The sequence below is a fragment of the Chelon labrosus genome (genome assembly GCF_963514085.1).
Source record: "Chelon labrosus genome assembly, chromosome: 3".
NCBI classification, from domain to species: Eukaryota; Metazoa; Chordata; class Actinopteri; order Mugiliformes; family Mugilidae; genus Chelon; species Chelon labrosus.
The window spans coordinates 4,251,209-4,263,695 of NC_140339.1; the positions used below are offsets into that span (position 1 = coordinate 4,251,209).

At 42.7% G+C, this 12,487-nt stretch overlaps 1 protein-coding gene across 1 annotated transcript in view; it reads right to left on the bottom strand.

Annotated features, from left to right (window-relative positions):
- Positions 1-845: 845 nt before the first annotated feature.
- Positions 846-12,487, bottom strand: part of mettl15 (methyltransferase 15, mitochondrial 12S rRNA N4-cytidine) — a 48,806-nt gene continuing 37,164 nt past the window's right edge. The window contains exons 4-6 of the mRNA XM_084575012.1: positions 9,652-9,843; positions 8,441-8,619; positions 846-2,437 (exon numbers count right to left, since the gene is read on the bottom strand). Coding sequence (XP_084431138.1) covers positions 2,010-2,437; positions 8,441-8,619; positions 9,652-9,843 — 799 coding nt within the window. The 3' untranslated portion in view covers positions 846-2,009. The remainder of the gene's footprint in view (positions 2,438-8,440; positions 8,620-9,651; positions 9,844-12,487) is intronic.

Genomic DNA, 12,487 nt, shown 5'->3' on the forward strand with positions numbered 1-12,487 from the left:
TCACCCATGTTCACCTGCTGATCCACGGTAAACAGCATGAGTCACTGAAGAGTTTGTGACAATAAAATAGAAACAGAGCACCCAGAAGATTAAAATCCCACGGCGCGCGCTGTCGGCGGGGACGGCACTTTTGACATCCACTGATGTCAAATAAAAAAGGGAGGGACGTTCAAAACTCACGCTACGGCATCATCTCGTGTCGAGATTAAAGCGGCATATAATTTTAGACACGGTTGAAAGCTACTTGCGCCATTTAGTTTCCAAGGTAACGAGGAGGGTATATTTAGAGAGCTCTAAACTGAGACAGAAGAAGAAGAAGGAAAAAAAAAAAAAATGTGTTAATAATCTTGATGGAGCAATTACAATTAGCCAAAGTCAAATAGTAAAGATCAAAACACCTCATCTGCTTACAGTGGAAGGTGAGAGAATGCTCAGGAACAACCACCCAGCTCATTCAGCACCACTTCTGACACTTGCGTCATTCAGTATTTGGTGGCGTTACTGATTCATGCGGTACAGTAGAGGTTTCACTTGAGAGCCACTCACCGAGGGGAGGTTCAGGGAAAATACAGACGTCAATGAGAAGAAGTGCTTTTTGTTTTTTGGGGGGTTTGCTTTTGAGTTTTGTGGTTGCAACGATCACTTAACGCGCTTCCAGACATCGCCCATGTAAAGAAGTCTGAAAACTCGACTCAGAAATTAAGATTTAAAAGAAAAAGAGCTTCATTTAAAGTTACTTTAAAGAAAATATAGGGTCAATAGAGTTCTGCTTTATCAAAGGGTATCTTGTGTACAGCTTATATTAAAAAAGAGAAACAATAACAGGTAACAATCATATACTTTAATTTGGATATAAAATTATAATTTTACACTGCAATCTTTCACCAGATGTCCTCTTGACTGTCGTGGCTCTCGTTTGAGTCTGGACAGAATAAATTCAGAACAAATATTTGCATTTCTTTAAATCATAATTTAAAGGACCAGTGTGTAGGATTTAGTGGCACCTAGTGGTGATGTTGTAGACTGCAACCAAAAACCTCTCCCCTTTAAAAGCTTGCAGGACGTCTACGATCTACGTCAACATAACAACACAAAACAGGTCTGAGTTTAGCTTGTAGGAACACAGCGGTAGAGGATCCGCTCCTGAGGTAGATATGAAGGGCTAATTCTGAGCTAGCAACAACAGTTTGCGGCAAAAGGTGATTTAACACAAGTTTTTTGGCCCCTTGATCCTATCTTTTAGTCCAGATCTGATCTTAAATCAACAAAATTGGCTCCAGAAAACCTTTGTTCTCTACTGCAGAAAGGGGCTGCTCTAACTCCCTAACCCTCTCTGGGATATTTTTCTCCTTGACACTTCTCTCTTCTTCTTCGTTCGGTGTTTGTTGTTGTTATTTTGGTGCAGCCCAGTCCCGGGTTCACTCTGCGTATAACATTTCTTATTTTTCTGTGTCCCTCCGCACAGCAGACGTGTTCAGTCGTTTTGATTCCACTTCTGCTGCTTCAATTTTTGGCAGCTGTGACGCTAGCTAACCGCCGCTAAAACACAAAAAGAAGAAGTTGAAGTAGCTGTCCTCTTCGTGTTTTGTTTTGGAAGCTTTGTCACTAGGCAACAAAAGAGGAATAAGACGTTTTGGCGCTACAGAGACATGGTTTAGGTTCATGGCACATCTAAAATAAATAACTACAAAAGGTCGAGCCGAAGCCCAATACCGATCCAATTAGATCATTTTAAAAATGACTGGACCTGCCTCGATACTGATTGGGACATCCATAATGACTTCAGTTTCTACTAAAAGACCCCCTAAATCATACACACTTGTCCTTTAAGGTATACATTCTTAACCTGTGTCAATAGGCCACTGTGTGTAGCAAAATTAATCTTGGATCAGAGTTCCTCTTCTAACTTGAAGTAACCCAAAGATCCCTGACGACGCCTCAGCTTGATTTGCTAAATAACTTGTAAAAAACTGTTCAAACACTTCGATGACAAAATACAATTTCTGTAATTAACGTCTGAGTACTGCCCTGAGTTTAGCCGAGCGTCCTCGAGGGTTCTCGCTCACGTCGTCCTTCTCCGGGGTGATCACTTTTCTTCGCAGAGGAACCCAATAGTCGTTTCGCGCATCTCCTCTCTCTTCGTGGTTTAGCTTCTCCTTCCTGTTGCCCTGTTTCCTCGGGGCGAAGTGATCCAGCTTGGACAAGTCGTCTCCGCGCAGAAAACGCTTGACCAGTCTGTCTTCTAGCGAGTGGAAGGTGAGGACGCAGAGACGTCCTCCGGGTTTGAGCAGAGCGCGGGCCGCACGGAGGCCCGCGTGGAGCTCGTTCAGTTCATCGTTCACGAAAATACGCAGCGCTTGGAAAGTCTTAGTGGCGATGTGTGCGGGTCGGTGGAGTCGGTCTTTCCGTGCATAGGCGACAGCAGCAGGAAGTGATCCTAGAGACAAGATAAGGTCAGAGTGAGTGGATTTTGTAAAAGCTAAATGTCTAATGTACTATACTTGCAAACGAGAATAGTGGAAATACATTCTGGTTGCTGGCCTTGTTCCTGCAGACAGGAGTATATGACTAAACCAAATGAAACCAGAAATCAGATCTCGGCCCCAGACCTCGTTAGCCTCCTCCGCCCGCTTGTTCAGTCTGACTGAACTTTTAACGGAGTAAATCTCAAAGCTTTCCAGCAGGTTTTTCTGGAGAGAGGACACGGGATTGACCTTTCATTCAGGAAATACTGTTTATATACAGTAACTGAAAGGCAAAAACAATACAAGCTCCAAAGTATGATGGATGGTGACTGGAAGACTGTGTTGGATAAGAAGCTGTATAATTAATTAATAACTGCTGTTGTCAGCTGGCTAGCTTCCATGTATTATGCTAACCACTTATTTTTTGCCCCATCTTCTGGGACCACTACATTACAGTGGGAATATAGCACATGTGAATGGGCTGTAATGGGCTGCAGGGAGGAATTGAAGAGACAAAACAACCACGGACCAGACCTCAAGGACCAAGAGGATAAGAATATCCAACTACATCCAAACTAGAGCGGGAAAAATAATAAAAAACAAACAGCTTTGAATGAGTCGCGGGTGACATCAGAATCAGAATCAGAATACTTTATTAATCCTTCGAGGAAATTGCAGTTGCTCCCATAAAGTGATAGCTGTGAGGAGATATATTAAACTGTTTTTTACAACCTGGACCTTATTTCTGGAATAGAATACGATCGTTTACTCACTGCAGACCCCGGATAGAGTTTGATGGCCTCAAACCCCAACGATTGCTTGGTGCGCCATCGCATCAGTGGAATATAGAGGCCGCCTCAACTTTGACTCGTAACTAGGGGTGTAACGTCACGGTTCAGTGCACGCAGTCATACGGCGAATACGTCTGAGTGAGTAGCCTATTAAAAAAAAAAAAAAAGAAAAAGTCGAGTCCTCACTTCAATCCAGGTGGCGGTAATGAGCCTAAAAGCTGCCAGCTAATGTCATTAGCCTACAGAAGAAGAAAAACAGACGGAGAAGAAAAGTAATGGAGAGTGTGGAGTATGGATGGATGTACTAAGAGAAGTATGGCGTTGGGAACACTTTGGTTTCCCGGTGCAACATAATGGTGATGGGACGCAAGTGGTGGACCGGACAAAGACTGTCTGCCAACCATATCTGGCGGAGGTGCGGTACGTCGCTGGAAACACGTCAAACATGCTAAAGCACATAAGACGGCATCACCCCGATATGTGTATTTTTTACTTTTATTTTTTACAGGAGGTGGTTTTTCAGTCAATTGGTGTCTGTTCAAAATAAATGAAAAGTTTTTGTTGCTTTTTTCCCGTTGTACCGAACCCGTACCGAACCGCGACCCCCACACCGAGGTACGTACCGAACCGTGACTTATGTGTACCGTTACACCCCTACATGTAACGCATCAGGCCCGTCACGTGGCATCAAACGTCGAGGCGCCTGTCGCTTCACATCGCGCCCTTCCATTAAGAATGAAACGTAGCCGGTCGCTTGTTCACTGCCAGTGTGAGCACAGCATTAAAGGACAACAGACGCCGCTCCGCTGTCAACTTTTGGAAGAGACGATTTGAAGAAGCGAAGGAGACCGTCTGTGACAAAAGCGGTTTCCCACCACGCCACTTATCGGCTACCACAACACCGATCCACACATTGACTCCTGTGACTCTGAAGACTCTTGTGTGACCTAACGACTCATACACTGTACGACCTCAACAGACCGCAGGTGTTAACATTGTGTGAATAACAGTAGAGAGGTTGAAATTGGCTTGGATCTCCACCGGTCAGGTCAGGAGGACAAGAAGCCTCCTGAATCGACTTCTACATGAACTGTGTTCTGTATAACGGAGAGTCATCATACATGCATCACATATTACTGGTGTAAAAACATAAGAAAACATGTTAAAGTCAGCTATGGTAAGATAGCTGCAGTCAGACTGAGTCGCAGGTCCATCAGAGGCTCCGAGCAGAGCAGATGGAGGGTGGAGATGGTGTTGATATGGCTCGTGTGTCACTAAAATACCGAGGTAAATGCAGCCAAATGCCTCTCGTGATCTCTCACTTCGCTGGATGCCAAGTTCAAGTTAAAGCTTCGTATAAAATCACTCCTCTCAGTGGAGTCATCACTATTTAAAAAAAAAGTAAGACAGAAAATATTGTGTTTTTTTGGTTGCTCTCTGGCAGGTGCCTTTATTTTCCTGTAAAGTAAAGGCTGATTCCTCCTCCTCCAGTTATTTGAGCGATCCTCCCTCAAAACGTGCGTGTGCAATACAGTGCAAGGGATTACATACCGCAGACATGCAGAGAATGCTTCAGGTGGGAAGAACACCGCACTTAGAGGTTTGTGCTCCAGTAAAAACCAACAGCAGGGTACGAAACGCAAAATAGAAAGGATCCCAAACTAAATGCAGCGCATCTAAGTCGGAAAAACATATTTGCTTTATGTTAATATTAATACGTGACGTGTTTGGGGGGATACCCTGACCAAGTCATACCCACCACGCAGAAGACAAAAGAACAATTAGACACTTATACAGACCCAAAGAGAAACTGCAATAAATAGAGAAGTGAGTGATGTGGCATTTCTCTCCTCCTGCACTAAACAGCCCAAGGTGTGACTCACACTGCAATCAATACAATGCCTGCACAGCAAGGACCAGTCCTGGTCTGGCCTCACCAAGCCATGTGCTCTCTCTCTCTCTCTCTCTCTCTCTCTCTCTCTCTCTCTCTCTCTAATTCATCTTTCAAAGGTCCTACAGACTGATCCATGGAGAAAAGAAGAGATTAAGTTGTGTACATAAAGGAGAAATCGGGTAGTTAAGAGGGAACCACAACAATGTGTTAACACCGGACAGCATACAACACCACACGGCTCCTTTTGTACTCTGTGCTCTGCCTTTGTGTTATGACTCATCTTAAGTTGCTGTATTTTATAGCGTGCATCAACAAAGGCAAGAACTACTACTACAAGCCGCAATAAGCTATGGACAACACAGCGTTTGATCCTCCGGTGTTGGCGAGTTAAAAAAAAAAAAATAAAAAAAGCTGGGGTTTGTTCACAGCAAAAATAAATGAAACAGGAAAACATGAACACAACAGGGAGGAAGCACAACGGTGATGTATTTGCGCAAATGAAAAATGGAAAAAAAAAAATGTCAAACCCCGCCGGACTGTTGAGAGTGGAGTGAGATCACCACGAATCGATTAATTTATCAAATTTAAGTGCTTTGTCACACCGGAAGGTTGAAACGGTGTGATTCACTGGCAAGTCCTCGCAAGACAGGTGTACGTGGTAAATATTTGCAGGGCTAGCTGGGAATTTACCTGGGAGGAGGACAGAGCTGGAGCTACAACTGGCTAGTTTCATAGACTTCTTATGAATGAAAGTCGTTTTTTTTTTTTTCGCAGTTGCACATCTATAGTCAAATGTCTAAATTCACCACATGTGAAGTTACTTTGCTCCGGGAAGTGAAGCCACGCCAAGTATTTCCCAACGCATTAATCGGAGATAAACTGGTCTAATCCTGTAATCTAAAGGCTCTTTAAGAGTACTGCAGGACATAGACGCCGTAACCTACGTACGTATGTAGCCTACGCCGGAGTTATTTGTACTTGTGCGCTCGTCAGTCTGGCTCGCTCTGTAAAAACGCCACCCAAACACTAGTTGGCGCTGTGTCTTTTTTGCCTGTCGGGTTGATTTTTGTTTCTACTTCCTGCTTCACTTTCAACAATGGCGACTGAAATTTCGCAGAAGACAAGCCATACATATGTTTGCGTCGCCGAATCTCCTTAGTTAGCCTTACCTCGATGTGTTCCATCTTTACCAGGGGTCGCGTTAACTGAATATTTTCCGTCATTGACCGTTTTTTTTAAAACGATGACGGAAAAATCTGAAGGCCGTCCGTCATTTTGACAGATTACAATTCACACCCCAGACCACTTGGTGGCGAGTGAGCATGTTAACTGGCTCTTGTCTCTTGATTAGTAGTGTAAGAGTCGGTTAAGTTTCGTTTCTCTGCGTATTGTGCGTAAGTGAGTGAGTGTCTGAGTGCCTTAGTTTGCTAGTGGTCAAGTCGGGTAGTACGTTTTGTTTCTCTGCCGAGTGAGATGTAAGATGTTTGAATGGTGCAGTTTATTGATTATCAATCAAACATGGTAGGACTCAACTGAGCCGGTTAAATAGACTCTAGATTCATGATTCTTGAGTCGTCTTTGATGGCCTGTTACATGAACCGAATCTTTTTTTCCACCGCTACTTAATTAAAAATGAACGAAAATTAATGCTATTGAATATGTCATTATTATCATTTTAAAAAATAAAGTGACGGGTAAAAATAGATTATGACGGTATTATTATGACCCTGTCAGTCAAAATGACGGACAACGAAAAAGTCTAGCGCAACCTCTGATCTTTACTGATCAAAAACAATCAATTCAAAAATTGTGGAGATGGAGAAACAGCCGGAAATATTAAAGCAGAAACACGCTACTACCAAGAGGACCAATCACAGCTCTTGTTGGCTGCGTCGCCGCGGCGCATAGTTACATTTCTGGTGAGGTGCTCATCAGGCTACGGCGTAAGGCTCTGCGTAGGGTCTGGGCTGACGCCGTAGCGATGGCATCAAATTGCTAACGACAACGTCGTTGCTAATTTGCTAACGACAAAATGGCTCTGAGCGTGGTTCTAGTGGATACGCGTCATTTTACTACTGCTCATTTGAACTATTGTTTAAATCCGCTACTCCTCACTGTACTAACTACATTCATCTATGTGCTACTGTGTTCTTTTATTGTAGTATTGATTTTATTGCTTTCAAACCAAAGAGCTGCAAAACTGTATTTCGTTGTTTTTCACTGGACAATGACAATAAAACTTCTTATTTATATTATTCCATGCAAGCGGTTTACATCCCTGTACGGAGGATTTGGACCGTTCCTCTGCTAGCATTAGCGGATGCCCAACCCTAGTACATACTGTATTTTACTGTGTATAGCTGCTATAGTTTCTGTTTTTATTGCTTTCAAACCAAAGAGCTGCAAAATGTTGTTTTTCTCTGGACAATGACAATAAAACCTCTTATTATTCCATGCAAACGGTTTACATCCCTGTACAAACGCATTGTCTACAGCAATATTTCTTATTCTCATGTTAAAATGCAGCCTTTTGAATAATAATGTCTAATATTAAAACCTGTATGACCGAAGGAACTGTCATCTGTGATGTCTCACTACCAGACGCACACAAACACCTAAGCCCTCATCATTTCTCCTGTGACTGTAAATGTTTCCTTCCGATCGGTCACAGAGCTCCCCCCGTGGAACTTTTCTCAAATCAAGACCTCTTGGATTGATCTGAGTAAACATTGGCGGTAACTCGCTTTGCTCTTCGAAAAAGATCAAACAGCTGCTCTTACTCACACCTGTTCTCCCAGGGTGACACTGACGCACGCACCGCTCCGCGCAATAACCGCCGCAACGACATCTCGACTCGAATCTGGAGTCGTACGCCTCAAAGAAAAAAAAATAAAATAAAAACAATTAGTGAAGGCAAATAATCTAATCCCTGCTTTGTGCACGGACGCGTATTTACGTCAGGTGTCTATATTTGTGAGTGAAAAGAGGGAAGAGGGAGAGAGAGAGAGAGATGGGCTAGTGCGTGTAAGATACTGTTTGTTTTCAAGGCATTAGCCACAGTCTGTTCCAGCCACCTCCAACTCTGTCTTTGTCTCATCTTTGTCTTTCAAAGGAAGGTGTGGAAAGAAACGCACGCGGAACAGAGGCAGGAGAGAGTATGATGGCTGAGATCACAGTGAGACACGTATGTCCCACCGGGGTAGACAGCCTTAATAACTCCACTCGTGTTTTATTTTCCCTTACAGCCTCCAGAATGCTGCGGGGAATTAATCAGGGTAGTGTCTAGCTACCTGCCACCACGCTGGCCAGCTGCTGTGTCCGGGTGATGGGGTTGACACGGCGTGCCTCCACAATGGCTGAAGCTATTTTCCTGGCGTGTCTTTCTTCCCCATACGCAGTGAGGATAGATGCAAGAGCCTGTTGATCTAAGGTATTCACAACGTCAGCAGCGCAGGGCATGTCGGGGTACCTACGCACAAAGAGAAGCCCAATTAAGCTGCTTGACGTCATGTCCTTGCTGACAGTGGCGAATCCTGACAACTCTGAGATACAGCTGAAAACCTTTATGGCTGACAGTTATGAATAGAACGATTGTGAGGGAAGCAGGAGAGAAATGTAGCTTGTGCAACAGCTTATAATGGAGTTATCTTATTGTGCTGACACTGAACAGAGATTTAAATTAATTTAAATCATTCAAGGAGCGTTTCTTTGTAACTCTACGCACAAACACGCAGGCATTTAATACAGATAAACATTAAAAACCTTTAAATTCTAGTAATATTACAAGGCAGTCTTTGGTAATGTGGTTCCATGCTTAATATGATCCACAAACAAAATCACCCGTACGAGAGGGAATCTTGATTTGTTGGAAAATATAATAAATATATGATAAGTTTAATGTTGCATCTGATGTCTCTCTAAGATAGGGGTGTCAAACATAGGGCTCACGGGCCAAAACCGGCTCACCAGATGGTCTAATCTGGCCCGCAGCGTGACTTCAATTGCATTTTTTTTCAATAAAGGCAACCGCTATTCCTAGTTTGTCCACTGTTTTAGTCGGAACGCAACACCCAGAACTAAACAGCTGACAGCAATGTGCCAAAATTTCACTTATTTTTCTTTCAGGAGATTTCAGGTTGATCATAAAATGTTTAGTAAGAGGATAGTTCATTAAATTTTTATATTTTCATAATGCTCTGGTTCTTCTTTGAACTGAAACTAAGGTAAACATTTGGAGTTGTCGTTATGTCGTACTGGTCCAGCCTGCTTTAAAACAAATTGGGCTGTATGTGGGCTGAGCTAAAATGAGTTTGACACCCCTGCCCTTGAGAGTTTTGAATGCTCTATTCACATGACTTCACGAGGTTGTTTGATGAAAAAATAAGTGGTTAACAAACGTCGGTCCATGTTGTTGTTTTCCCCATTTTGGCCAATTTCAAGGAATCCGTGGCTCTTATTATACTCTCATCATCCCCTCATCTGTACATTGCAAACCTCTTACCTCTCCCCATCCATTCTCATATCCAAGGGCCCGTCCTTGCTGATGGAGAAACCTCTCTCTGCCTCATCCATCTGCATTGAAGAACAGCCGGCGTCTATCAGGACGGCATCGATGCCGCACGGCGCAACGTTCGTGTTTGACAGCAGCGCTTCGACCTCGCTGAACCGACTGAGCAACGGCTTCACACGACCACTGCAGAAAGGATTAGGGCGGGGAAAAGAAAAATGCAATTAGACAATACATACAGTCTTTATAACTACTATCATAATACCTGGCTTACATAGACTAGATAACCAGTGTTGTCACAGGTACTGCATAGCTTTAAAATGAGTACCGTTTACTTTCAAATAGACCTAAAGGCTTTGACACACCAAGCTGAAGGTCGGCCACCCGTGGCCCTAGTTTTTGTCTCGTGTGTCCCACACTATTGCCCCATGTTGGACCCATGTTGGACCCATGTTAGAGCCCATGTTGGACCCATGTTGGACCCCATATTAGACCCATGTAGGACCCATGTTGGACCCCATATTAGACCCATGTAGGACCCATGTTGGACCCCTCTTGGCACCTTGTCAACCAATTCAACATGTTAAATTGGCAGCCAAGTGTGTTGATGAGACAGATGACCTGGATTGGTTGAACTTCTGAACATTCAAATACACAAATATCTTCACATCGACATGATCATCTAGAACAGGGATGTCAAACTCATTTTAGTTCAGGTTCCACATATAGCCCAATTTGATATCGAACTGGCCAGAATAAATAATGACAACGTTTCCCTTTGTTTTCGTGCAAAGACGAACTAGTACATTATTAAAATAGTTGCATTTAATAAACTATCCATTTATAAAACATTTTTTGAAATGTCTTGAGAAAAATAAGTGCAATTTTGCTGCATTGGTGCCATTTGCAGTCTAGTTTCTGGGTCTCAGTGTCGTGTTATGTAGCTAGTCTCACTAAAACAGTGCGAACCCTAGTGGACAAATTCGGATTAGCAGTTATTTTTATAGCTAAAGCTAAAAGAGCGACCCCCTGGAGGACAAGCAATTATAGAAAATGAACGGATGAATGAATGAGTTGCTTTTATTGAAAAATTGCGGTTAATGTCCACAATGTCGTTTCGCACTTTGCAAAGTCATCCGACTGGTCAGACTGAATCCTCTGGTGGGCCGGTTTTTGGTATGTCTGACACAGACAATCAGGATTCAGGAGATGCTATATCAAGAGTTATTTCTTTTAACACAGGCACAGAACATATGTGCCAGCTGGACATTGGCCTTACTTTTTCCAGTGTGTTGCAAATGCAACTTTGTGGTCAAGGCATAGGCAATATTAACACAGTCCGCCTTTGTTGCTGGTAGTCGGTTCATGATGTCGGTTTTGTGTGCCCGTATGTTCAAGAATCAGAAAAAAAGAGGAAGAGGAAGCTCTAATGGGCCAAGTACACTTCTCTGAGGTACGCCAATATAACAAACCAAGAAAGAGGATTTGTTGAATGAATAAATAAACATTTAAAACCAAAGAACTGGAAGACGTGCAGCTTACAGAGTAAAATTATATTATTCAGAGTCAAATGTTTTGAAAAATCTGTACAATACAAGGAGATTAATGAAAAAATAATCATGTTACCGCATATCTATCATAACCACGTGTCCCAGTTTTCTATTGAATGTGCTGAATTATTCATTACTGAATCTGTCAATTACAAAGAGTCTGCTGAACTATCAGTCTTACCTAGCCTATTGAGATCCTTCCTTGTCTCTGGCAAAGGCAAAGACTCTGTGTACTCACTTCCTCATGCACGAGAGGTGAGATCCTCAAGCCATGTTCATGCATTTTTCATGTGACCTTTTAACATTGTGTGAACAAAGATGATGGCAGAAGAGGGCAACAGGAGTTAGCGTCTATACATTAGAAGCCAAAGGTCTTCTGCAGCCTTCTCCGCCCAGCCACTTCTCAGATATGAAAATAGGTTTCTGGCAGAGTTTTCACGCTTAAAGCAAAACCCACTAAAAATATCTAATTGTCGTTTCTAAATAATTTTTTGCACAAAACAGTGTGTTTTGAAATGCTGAAATGTTGTTGAGATGTTGTTGCCGACCTTGTTGTCACCATTTCTGTAGCAAAATGTTTTTAAAAGAATCCTACTCAAGCCTCTTAAAACTAAAACACCATTATTGTTATTAGATCCACCCTTTAATTTCATTCTTTAATTTCACGGGATGTTTTTTATTTTTATTTTTTTTTTCAGTTTGCTTGGTGTTAAATCAGTGTTTTCTCCATGGGCGATTCATTAATGAGGACACATTTGTAAAAAATTTGTTGAATTAAAATATTAGGATAATATGACCCAAGATTAATGTGTAAGGCTAAAACGAGTTCACGTGTCACGTTAACCTCATGTCAAGGTAACTGCCTTTATCATATAACAGCTACTGGACTTTGTTAGAGTGGCTGTCTATAGTTTAGAGAATCCCAGGTTGACCCTTTTAGTCCTAGTCTATGATGTCAAATTGCCACTCGAAGGCCAAAACAAGAAACACTCGAGAACTGACGGCTCTTTTAAAGTACTGTGGGACACAGACACCGTAACCTACGTATGTAGCGTACGCCAGTGTGAGCCGTTTATACTTGTGCGCTACCCAAATGTTAGTTGGTGCTGTGTCTTTTTGCCAGTCCGGTTAATCTGCACGTCAGGCTACGGAGCTAGGGTCTGCGTAGGGTCTGGCCTGTCGCGGTAACTACGGCGTCAAATTAATGCAGAAGTCTAAACCGCCTACAAGTTGCCTAATGGTTCCCACCCAGCTTGAGGTTTGTAAACCTGAGTTAAATT